At 44.3% G+C, this 12,211-nt stretch overlaps 1 protein-coding gene and 1 pseudogene across 1 annotated transcript; one reads left to right on the forward strand and one right to left on the reverse strand.

The window, feature by feature from the left end:
- Nucleotides 1–1,490: 1,490 nt before the first annotated feature.
- LOC136489028 (uncharacterized) lies at nt 1,491–2,300 on the forward strand (annotated as a pseudogene).
- A 1,520-nt stretch (nt 2,301–3,820) lies between these two features.
- Nucleotides 3,821–6,025, reverse strand: LOC136485095 (disease resistance protein BAK6-like). The gene is made up of 8 exons (XM_066482042.1): nt 5,895–6,025; nt 5,649–5,781; nt 5,295–5,366; nt 5,045–5,188; nt 4,787–4,930; nt 4,579–4,659; nt 4,411–4,463; nt 3,821–4,054 (listed from the first exon to the last, which is right to left on the reverse strand). The coding sequence occupies exons 1-8, from the start codon at nt 5,977–5,979 to the stop codon at nt 4,017–4,019; spliced, it is 750 nt and encodes a 249-aa protein (XP_066338139.1). The 5' UTR covers nt 5,980–6,025; the 3' UTR covers nt 3,821–4,016.
- Nucleotides 6,026–12,211: the final 6,186 nt, after the last annotated feature.

The raw sequence follows: 12,211 nt of genomic DNA on the forward strand, positions 1-12,211 counted from the left end.
CCCTCTTCACCCTCTGCCGTCTTCGCGGCCAATTGAGTGCACCTTTCGTCTGGGCAGAGGAATACCAGTATGCCAAGGGGTGAAATGGAGAACGCGTCATGAGCGGCCAGCAATAGTTAAGCCGCACCATGGCATCAGACAGCACGCATCATTTCGCCGTCATAGCCCTATTTTCGTCCATTATGTCTACGTTGCATTTACAGGTGGGCTCCTGGATTTCATCGTGGCAAAATAGTGGAGACAGAGGAGGGCAAAATGACAGATGGCAGGCAGGAGTAAAAAACGCTGTCTGGCGGGAGGCGAAGGACGGACTAGCCTGGCTGGTCCCTCCTCACTCTTGGTCAGGGGGGCCAGGCGTGGACAGAGGACGGCGGCAACCGCGGGAGGTGTTGCCTCCGGATCAAGTCATCTTGGGATGGCGAGAATATGCTGCGAATCTAGGGCAGGTGTAAGGATATTCCGGTCTAGTAAAAGCCTACGGGTATGTATAAATAAGGCCCCGAGAGGGAATTGTAAAGGATGATGAATAATAAAATTGAGGGTCCAGTGATTTACTTATCCTGTTTGTACTTCGTTGTGTACTTTTTGTGGGTTTTCGTCTGCTTGACAACCAGAGTTTGAACAACACCAAGGCTAGAATTTATGATCACACTATCAAGGAGGTTATGAAGACCCTCAAGTATGCATGATCAATGTGGCAAGCAAAGGTTTGAAGAAGGCTCAAGAAGTGGTTTAAAGGTTGCTATCTTTATTTCTTGAGTATATGTATGCCACACTATTAAGAGGGATACGTCGTTGAGTTTTAGACAAATGAAAGTGCTCAAGTTAACCCATGTGAGGAAGCTTGAGAATGTGAGAGAGTGAGGTGCTATTTTTGGGCCATGCATGAAAAACCAGCTAGGCCGGTTTACGAGGCCAGCTAAGTTGAGTCTGGCCTAATAGCTACTCCCTCCGTTACTCAAAAAAATGACGTTTAGGACAACATTTAGGATACCAAGGAGTGATTAATTAGGGTAGAGTTTTCCCTCACTGCCCCTATTAAATACACTTGCGGGTGCATGCTATACGAGAACATCCATTAGCTCAAACGGTTAGCGCAGCGACGTGTTAAGGCCGACGTGCTCGGTTCGAAGCCTGGTGGGCGCATTTTTTTTTTGCTAGTGGCGTATTTTTGCATGGCCTGTTTACGCTGCATGGCGCGCGTACCAGAATCAGTTTTCGCTAATTTTGGCCTGGCGCGCGTGGGAGGCGCATGGCGCGCCCCTGGCCGCAAGTTTTCACTGAAAATTTTGCCGTGGCGCACTGGAGGTTGTTTGGGCGCGTTGTTTTCACGCGTCTGGTCAATTTTTTGTTCGGATTAACAAGATTAAATGACGTTTGGGTTGCCTGAGTTTCTATTAAAGCGTCACTCTTCTATTCTTCACCCCACTTCTTCACTCCACTGCTCTTCTTGTTCATGCCACTTCTTCACTTCTTCACTGAGCTATCACATGGCTGATGTTGTGTTTGATCTCAACGTTCGATTAGAAGACGATGACGACGGCAACGCTGGATTTGCTTTCGACGACCCCGAAGATAACGGCGGCGACGTTGCGTTTGAGCTCAACGACCCTCCGTTGGAGCATGACAACGGTACTGTACTTGTTCTTCTCATATCCATTTGCTACCGTGCTATCTCTTCCTCTCAATCGTACTGTACTTGTCACAGGATTTGATTTAAACTTGCCGCTAGATGAATTTGGTGCAGTCGATTCCCATTATCTACAAAACCTCGTTGGTACGTACCCACACTAGAAGAGCCGGTAGATTAAATTTGCATTTTTATTTTTTTCCATGTTATTTAGAATGTGCAGTCGATTCCCATGTTATTTTTTTTCGTGTGCTTGCATTTTTCACTAAAAATAGAACATGTTGCCGACAACTAATGCTTGTTTTTTTTACTATAAATAGAACATGCCCCCGTTCAAGCAGCTAGGCAACGAAGGAAAGACATGACCGAAGAAGAGAGAAAGCAAGTTTACCAAGCTTTGTTGGCAAGAAGCAAGAATGGAAAACTAGGCAAGGATGATACGAAAGAAGTTGCTACTCAGTTTGGTCATGACAGACGTGCAGTTCAGCGCCTGTGGCAGCGAGGTAAAATAGCACTTGCAAATAACATTCCGGTTGACCTTGGTAGTCGTAAGAGGGGTAGAGTTGGTCGTAAGGCATCTCCTGTTAATTTGGAAGTATTGCGTAACATTCCTTTGAAGGAAAGAATGGCCATCGAAGATGTATGTGCTAAACTTAACATTCCTTGGTAGTCGTAAGAGTGCACTAAACCACAGCGAGAGCATGGATAGAACCGTGAGTGCGCACGGTTCCAGGATTCGCGGTCCTCATGGACGAGATGACATCTACCGCATATAAAAGCGCCCGGCGGCAAGGAATCCGGCACCATCTCCGAGTCCGGCACCATCTCGATGGAGTCCGGCACCACCTCGATGGAGTCCGGCACCATCTCCGAGTCCGGCGAAGGCTGCTGCGACTCCGGCGTGGAGTCCGGCACCACCTCCTCCGACAATGAGTCCGCTGGCGCTGGATCCATGGCACGGCGAGCGGCGGCGAGCGCGAGCGGCGAGCACGAGCGGCGGCGAGCGCGAGCGGCGATGTGCTGGATCCATGGCGTGCGAGCGGTGGCCAGCAGCGACGAAGGCTTTAAAGCGCGAGTGGAGAGCAGCGAGCGAGCGGCCAACGGCACGGATGGGAATCGAGGAGATCGAGTTTGTTGCGGCATCGAGGAACGAACGGTCCCGTCATCAATTCACGGTGCATGGATCGATGGGGCAGGGGCTTTAGCGTCCACAAAACCGTAGTTGGACCCATAATGACGTTTTTTGCATCTTTGCGTATAGGAGCCAGAACGTCATTTTTTTGAGTAACGGAGGGAGTATTTTGTTGGAAAACCAGCCAAGCCGAGTTTGTCTCATATGCCCCTCCCCTCCGTGACTAGTTTAAGTGGGAAAACCTATAAATAGCTGTCCCTCTCCCCTTGTGTTGGCTGCCAATGCTCTCTACTAGATCACCACAATTAGAAGCCCTTGGCTACTCCCAAACCTCCCTTTGTGGGTGGAAGTGTTTAGACTTTAGAGAAGTGAAAATCCTAAGTGCGGGGAGTGAGCCTTGCTTTGTGAGAGATCCATTAGAGAGCATGAGAGACTTTGTGTGAGCTGTCAAACACCATGAGCACTTGAACAAGTCAAGATTTCGGTTGATTGCATTTGTTACTCTTAGCTTGGCACCTATGTGTGGCTAGGTGTCCCCGGCAAGCCCCCAAGGTTTTGGGTGGTTGCATTAAGTTTGTGAGGGCTGCGATCTTGCCTCCAAAAGGAAAAAGATAATCTAGTGTAGAATTGTGGAATTCATTACATTTCATATATATTTGTGCTTCCGCTTGTGTCTACTTGGGTGTGTATGTCTGTGATTGCAAGGACCGTGTGAACCTATCGATATACTCCTAAGGTAGCCACACTCCTAGTTAATATGAGAGAGTTGACGACAAAGAGGCGACTGAGGCTCTAATATATTTCTGCTAGTTTTCAGCAGAAACTGGCTAAGCCAGTACACGAACCCAGCTAGGGCGGGTTTGGACATTGTAGCCCACTAGGCTACCAAACCAGGCTAGGCCGGCTTAGGCAGTGTGGGCCGCACTTTATGTTTTAATTGTTAATAATTGTCGTAAAGTTTTGCATAGCCTATTCAACCTTCCCGGTATCATGTCAGTCCTTATAAAATATTAAGCACATAGATATATAGACTAGGCATAAAAAAGAAAATTGGGGAGAATTTTTTTCCTGGACTAGAGATGCCCCATATATTCTCATTAACTAATGGTACTAAAGGGAAAAATCCGAGAAGAATAGAATTTATTCAGCAGCCATATCATACTACAAGGTGTCTAGATCAATCCATGTCATTGGATTTATTTATTGCCAGCATACGCATGAAGAAAGCCGATGTCCTGATCCAGGGACTCATCATCATGTAGTTTTCAGCTTGTCCTGGATGATTGCAGTCACTGTGATAATGCCAGTATAAATGTAATTCTTGTAAGCCTCACCATATATTATATACTCCCTCCGTCCCAAAATATCTGTCGCTTTCGCTTCCCGAGAAACAACTTTAATAAAATATATATTACAAAAATATTAATATTTATGGTACATAATTAGTATCATTGGAAGGATCTTTGAATCTAGTTTTTTAATAAATTTATTTAGAGATACAAATGTTGTACGTATTTTCTACAAATCGAGTCAAACTTGTGGCACGGAAACCGGAAACGACAGATAATATGGGACAGAGGGAGTATGCATATACAAAAGAGAATAAAAGCTAAATCAATTAAAGCTGCAGTTTGCATGTATATAATACCTCTTAAACCTGATGATCTGACAGTGCTGGCCAAGTCGTTCTTTGCAATATTTCTGAATGAATACATTTTTTTTTCTTGTGTCAGTAGAGAATAGAGAATATCATCTTGTAGTATAATGCAGCCATGTAGAGCTGACAATGATGTATTGAAATTGACAGATTACTCACAGCTCGGTCAGATTCCCAGCAATGACAAGAGAGAGGACTTCCAATGGAAGTGTGCCGCTCAGCATATTCGCGTTCAACTTCCTGCGCGTACCGTAGATAGCAGAGTCAAAAGTCAAAACCACCCACGAGAATAATTCAACCACACCCACTATTTACATTTTGACCATTCAGGAAAAATCATCTCTGAATTTAAGGACTAATGACATACAGGAACTGCAATGTTTTGATGTTCCCGAGAGATGATGGAATTCCACCATTCAGCGCATTCTTCTGCAGCTCCAACATCTCAAGCCTCGTCAGATTGCCCAAAGATGGTGGTATAGACCCTGTCAGGTTGTTCTCATACAACCTCCTGATGGAGAGAAGGAAATTGGCACATTTGTCAGTTCAGAAAAATAGTCAGAATTTACAGAAGTTTTATTTTTTGAACAGCATATGAATATCTTGTATGAAAAACACCACATACAGGTATCGCAGCGTGCTGATGGCGCCAAGTGTAGTTGGTATGGCTCCAGTGAGAAGGTTACTATAAAGATCCAAGCTGACAAGATTTGACAAATTTCCGAGTGTTGCTGGGATTGAACCATTCAGGATGTTGTCGTACAGCTCACTGCAAACATTGGCAAACCAAATTTCAGAAAAAACCCGTGTTCTTGAGTGTAATCCTAATCTCTGATGCTTGCAGTGATTATTGCAACAAGTTATGCAGTTCTTACAGGTACTGGAGGTTCACAAGTCCTCCCAGATCTGGAATCAGAGGGCCTGAGATGCCTGCGTTCCCTAGATCCCTGCAAAAAAAAGCAATAAACAGGTACTTGCACTTCAGTCTAGACATGGTTTGCAGATAACCATACACCATCAGACACACTGTTGATGAATCGTAGGTTCCGATTTCTTGAAAGGAATGAACAAATAGCATCTGTCAAGATTCCATAGGTCCTTGCATGGCACAGTAAGAAATGATTGATACGTTCCCAGCAGAAAGGAAACTATCTCTTCCGATTTTGAACTGAAGCACTTGCAGAGTCTGAAATTACTGATTAAAGGGTGTAAAGGACAGAGGAACATACACACGGATGACAGAGTTATCGTTGTTGCAGGTGATATGGAACCAGGTGCAGGGATTGACAAGAGTCGGATCCCAGCTCTGCAGCACATTGTTTGGGTCCTCCCATGCCTGCCTTTGCTTGTACAGTATGTCACCTTGGAGGAGCCACAACAAACATGAATGTTTCAGAAAAAAAAAACACTGAACTCGGTAACGATGCCTGCAATATGATATGCGGGTAAGCTTCGCATATGTATATGCAGTTTACCTTCAGTGTTGCAGCTTGCAAGTGTTGCAAGAGCAACAAGGCAGCCGAGGACTGCTGTTGCCGCCGCAAACCGAGGAGCTGCCATTGCTGTGATGCGAGCCTGACAACTTGTTGGCACACAGAAATGCTGAGCGCTCGGAGCCTCGGAGGCTTGTATAGACAGTGGTATGAATAGATAAAGGCATCACTTTTGAACCTTCCCTGCTCTAGCTAGTCCGAGTCTCCGATCAAACATGCCTCCTTCATTGACCTGACCGGATATTACACTGTTCTGATTGATTGACGAATGATGCGCAAAGCAAGTCCTGGACTAGATTTTGTGTTACTCTGACCAGGTAAAAGCTCACCTTCTTGTTTGTGTTACTCTGACCAGGTAAAAGCTCACCTTCATTGACCTCACCAGTTTTTTAGATTCCCTCTGACGGTAAGTGCGTTTCATGGACAGAGAAGCAGAGAAGCTTGATGCAATAGCAATACTCAAACGAACCTTCCCTATCAAACCGCGCAAGCCGTCAGATACGACACATTCCGCTGCCACTAATTAATCTCTTCTCATCCGGCGGTGGCCGGCGGACATGGCGAGCGGTTGGCGGCGGACTGCGCACGCGCAGGCGGGTGGTGGATTGGCGACGTCGCGCTCTGGACTGGACGGACTAGGGCGGTGGCGGCTCCGGCTTTTGCACAAATGGTGAGTGGAGGCTTAATTTATTTGTGCAGGTTTTGTTAAATGACAAGGCTCGACTTTTGGGGTAAGTTTTATGTTCAATTGATGTAAATTGATGGTTCGTAAATTAGAATGATCATAATTACTTCCATAGTTATCTGATTTTTTTGCTTTTTTGTTTTCTGTATATTTTATTTGGTTCTCTTTTGAAATCTTCTAATATGGCTTTCATAGAAATAATCTGACTATTTTTTATTTATTTAATGTATTTGTATTACTTTTATAAATTTTGTTTAGTTCATTTGATTTGATGTGAATCCTATGGTCACGACAATCAAGTGTTCCATGCATCAGAAACACCCGATTTTATTTGGGTTCGGAATCCCGGGTGCCAGAAGCCCTAGAAACACCCGAGCGTGCGGTAAACATTCCCTTTGCATTATCAACTTATGTTAACCACCACACCTTCCGCATTACATATATTAGCAGTACCTACTATAATACTGCCTAACATAGACTTGTATTTATCATCTAAGATTTGGACTTGCATATATATTAGTGTTTGGTTCGGATATAAGAAAACACAAACGCAAAGCGAGTACTTGATTTGTTTGGTTAGCTTCGGTGATGTCAACACAAAAAACAAAGCACAGGCATCTTGTCGTTTCGTGCTTATATGCATCTTGTTGTTTCGTCCTACCTTCGTTCACATAACGACCGCGTGAGCAAACGACAAGCGGAGATGGTAGTCGATATTGGATCGCAGTGCTAACCCTCGGAGATCCGGACCGACGCCCGCGCATGCACCTGTTCCCGCGCTTGAATTCTGCATACCACGCGACCCGACGCAGCGTGTGCGTCCCGCCCAACCCGCATGGCGTTTTGCGCCCCCGCTCGACCCCATGCAGTATCTGCGGCCTGCCCGGCCCCTCCCAACTCCTTCGGCAGCTGCAACAGGCAGGTCGTATTGCAACACGTGCAACACTCGATTTAATTTTGAAACATTCAGATGCAGCACTTGCAACATATGTCTAAAGACACATGACACACTTGAAACTTAAGTCTGAAAAACTTGCAAAAACACCCGAAAACACTTGAAAACCATTGCAAACATACGCAACATCTAGATAAAACACTTGCAACATATGTATGAAATATATACAACATCCAGATAAACACACTTGCAACATACGTCTGAAAAACAAACATTATGAACAGACACTTGCAACATACGTGTACAACCATTGCAACATATGAAACATCCCGATCTACTTTTGCAACATCGATATGAAACACTTGAACACATACCTCTGAAACACTTGCAACATACGCTTGCAACAAGTGTTTTCAGCGCAACATCTACTTGCTGCTTAGACGATTGGAGGCTTGTCGACGTGTAGCTCGATGTCGGCACAGAGCACGATGCCGCGAAGTGGTGCGCAGCTCCGGTGGAGAAGGGGACCGGCGCAGTGGAAAACATCGCAGCGGGCAGATGGCTTAGTGGAGAGGAAGGATGGCAGGCGACGACGCTTGAAAGGTCCTAATAGCTAGAGGGGGTGAATTGTCTATAAAAATTTTCTACAACAACACTAAGCAAATTGGTTAGACAATTATGAGGCGAAGTGAATATTGCGCTAGCCTACTAAAAATATAAGCCACCTACCATAATTATAGTTGCTATAGTATCTAAGCACACAAAGGCTATGTCACTACATTAAGTTAGTGAGCTCTCAAAGACTAAGTAAAGAGCCTCACTAACCACTAACACGACACTTGCTAGCCCTAAAAACTAGCTACACTAGAGGGCTTAATTACACTAGAAAAAGTAAGTGCAAGAGAGGTGGTGATTATACCAACGTGTCGAGGAATGAACCAGTCACCAAAGGAGCCAATCAATCACAAGAATACCCGGAGACAAATGATGACACAATATTTTTCTCCGAGGTTCACTTGCTTGCCGGCAAGCTAGTCCCGTTGTGACGATTCATCCACTTGGAGGTTCATGCGCTAATAGGCCTCACACGTCTAACCCGCAATCGGGTGCCGCACAACCAACACAAGATAGGGATCCACAAGCCACAAGCAATCTACTGGAGTACCTTTTGGCTCTCCATCGGAGAAAGGTCAAGAACCTCTCACAATCACCATGATCGGAGCCGGAGACAAGCACCTTCCTCCGCTCGATGATCCTCGCTGTACCAAGCCATCTAGGTGGCGGCAACCACTAAGAGTAACAAGCGAATCCCGCAGCGAAACACGTACACCAAGTGCCTCTAGATGCAATCACTCAAGTAATACACTTGGATTCACTCCCAATCTCACAAAGATAATGAATCTATGATGGAGATGAATGGGATGGCATTGGCTAAGCTCACAGGGTTGTTATGTCAATGTAAATGGCCAAGAGAGTGTGCTTGAGTCGGCTATGAGGCTTAAATAGAGAGCCCCCATGAATAGAGCTGTTGGGCTCACAGAGCAGCCCACTGCGCATCGATCGGACACGCAGGTCGGGGCGATTGGATGCACCCAGGCCTGCATTCGGTCCTCAGATGCTCACCACGTGTCACTGTAGTTCAATCGTGATTGCCCGATTCCAACGGTCGACTTCTGCCACGCTAGCGCCTTAGTGATGATCGGACGCGCGGTCACAAGGACTAGACGCGCCGATCGTGTCAGTTCTCCTTCACACGCGCCAAAGCCAAGCCTTGACTGGACGCGCTCCTCCCCATAGCTTCCCGACGTCATATTAGTTCTAGAGAGGGTCTAGAGCCAAATTTCCATGACCTGACGCGTCCTATCGCGCGTGACCGGACGCACCACCACGCCAGGTCAGCACTGCCTTGGCTCAATGCTTGCGTCAGCATACGCCACAGCCTGACCGGACATAGGCCCTACACGTCCGGTCACAATGACTATGCAGTGTCCGGTCGGTGAACAAACCAAGCCTGAGCACGCCGTCTTCACTATAATTGACCGGACGCACAACCAGCAAGTCCAGTCAGTTCGAAACCGGCATCCGGTCAGTGAAAGACAGTCCCTCTACTTCTCCAACTTCGCCACCCTTGATCAAATGTTTCAACCACCAAGTGTATCACCTTGTGCACGTGTGTTTTCACATATTTTCACAAACATTTTTAAGGGTGTTAGCTCTCCACTAGATCCTAAATGCATATGCAAAGAGTTAGAGCATCTAGTGGCACTTTGATAACCGCATTTCGATATGAGTTTCACACCTCTTAATAGTACGGCCATCGATCCTAAATGTGATCACACTCGCTAAGTGTCTCGATCACTAAACCAAAAAGCTCCTATCAAGTTTTACCTTTGCCTTGAGCTTTTTGTTTTTCTCTTTCTTCTTTTCCAAGCCGAGCACTTGATCACCCTGACCATCACACCATCATCATGGTCTTCACCATTGCTTCATCACTTGGAATAGTGCTACCTATCTCATGATCACTTTGATAAACTAGGTTAGCACTTAGGGTGTCATCAATTCACCAAACCAAACTAGAGCTTTCAATCTCCCTCTTTTTGGTAATTGATGACAACCCTTTCACAAAGATATGAATTGAAATTCATTTGAATCCATGTTGCTTGCCCAAGCATATTTACCATGTGTAAAAGGATTTGGACACGTTTCATGAATCCCAATTGGTAGCATGAGCTCCCCCTACATATGTGCTAAGATTTTGGATTGAAGCTTGCACATATGCATGTATTTGAGTTGTGGGAGAGTAATGTCTACCAAATGATGCTAAGGTATGAGATGGACCTTTGAAGCGTGATACCAATTGGAGTGCACCAAATATACCATCCTTAGCACCATTAGTAACTAGACATACACAAAAACTAGAATACCCGGTGAGATCAACATTAGAAGCAAGGGTCTAGTTTTCACAATATAAACACAAGTCTAGTTACACAACCTATGCGTACTAGTTTTTCATTTCATCATTCAAACCTACAACTAGTATACACCACACAAGCATGGAATTTTAATTTAAAACTTGTGCCATGCAAGCATACATATAAAATGCACATTCAAATGCATCAATCAAGTTTATGAGCTTCCTCCCCCTACTTGTGTGCTTAAAATTTTAATTGATCCCCTTATGTCAAAGTTCTCTCCCTTTGTCATCTTTTCACTATCTTTGTGCATTACTTCTCCCCCTTTGTCATCAAAGACCACAAAGGTTTAATTTTAGATAGGTTAAGATAATCAATGTCAATCAATGGGGTGAGGATTATTTTTCTAATTTTTATCTAATCTAGAACACTTGTCAAAGATATTTAACTCGGTTTGATCCAATGACAAGCTTCTTCACACCTCATTTCAAGGGTTATCTTGTACCATGTTGAGTTAAACACTTATAGCTCATTTTCTAGATCAAACACTAGGTTCACAAGCCCACAAACATATCATATGCTACCACTAGATCAAGTCAAGCATAGAAGCAATAGCGGTACCATACAAGCATCAAATTCATTTGATTTTCATGAATGAGCCTATAAAACATGAGAAATGACTACATGCACTAAACATGTCCTTAGCAAAGGATGTATGCGTGCCAATCAACTTTTACCATGGATTGCTCAAAGGAGAGGCATGTCATATAAGTGGGGGTGCATCAACACATATTTGAGAAATCCAATATGTTCAACTCATTTCTTAGCTTGCAAAACCATTTCTCATCTAATGGCTTGGTGAATATGTCGGCAAGTTGATCTTCGGTGCCTACACTCTCAATTGAAATGTTCCCTTTTTGTTGATAATCTCTAATGAAATGATGGCGGACATCAATGTGTTTTGTTCTTGCATGTTGAACTGGATTGTTGGTTAGCTTGATTGCACTCTCATTATCACATAGTAATGCCACTTTCTTGAACTTGATTCCAAAGTCATTTACAGTGGCCTTCATCCAAAGAATTTATGCACAACAACTACCGGTGGATATGTATTCGGCTTCGGCGGTTAATAATGCAACACTATTTTGTTTCTTTGATGACCATAAAATAAGTGATCTTTCCAACAATTGACATGTGCCCGAGGTGCTCTTCCTTTCAACCTTGCATCCCGCATAATCCGAGTTAGAATAACCAACTAGCTCAAACTTTGCTCCTTTGGGATACCACAAACCAATATTTTGTGTATGCTTCAAGTACCTCAATATTCTCTTTGTGGCCTTCAAATGACTTTCTCTTAGTGAGGCTTGAAATCTAGCACACATGCATACACCAAACATGACATCCAGCCTTGACGCTGTCACATAGAGTAGGCTTCCAATCATAGACTGATATAACTTTTGATCCACCATGTTGCCACTTACATCACTATCCAAATTTCCATTTGTTCCCATTGGTGTACTTATGGCTTTTGCTTCATTTATGCCAAACTTCTTGAGCATGTCTTTGATGTACTTACCTTGACTAATAAATGTATCATTCTTCAATTGCTTGATTTAAAGACCAAGGAAGTAACTCAACTCTCCAATCATGGACATCTCAAACTCATTAGCCATCATCTTCCCAAACTCTTCACAAAAGTCTTAATTCATTGATCCAAATATGATGTCATCAACATAGATTTGAAACACAAACAAGTCCTTACCAATCTTTTTGGTGAAAAGAGTGGTGTCAACATTGCCCATCATGA

This window comes from Miscanthus floridulus, chromosome 10, assembly GCF_019320115.1.
Source record: "Miscanthus floridulus cultivar M001 chromosome 10, ASM1932011v1, whole genome shotgun sequence".
NCBI lineage: Eukaryota > Viridiplantae > Streptophyta > Magnoliopsida > Poales > Poaceae > Miscanthus > Miscanthus floridulus.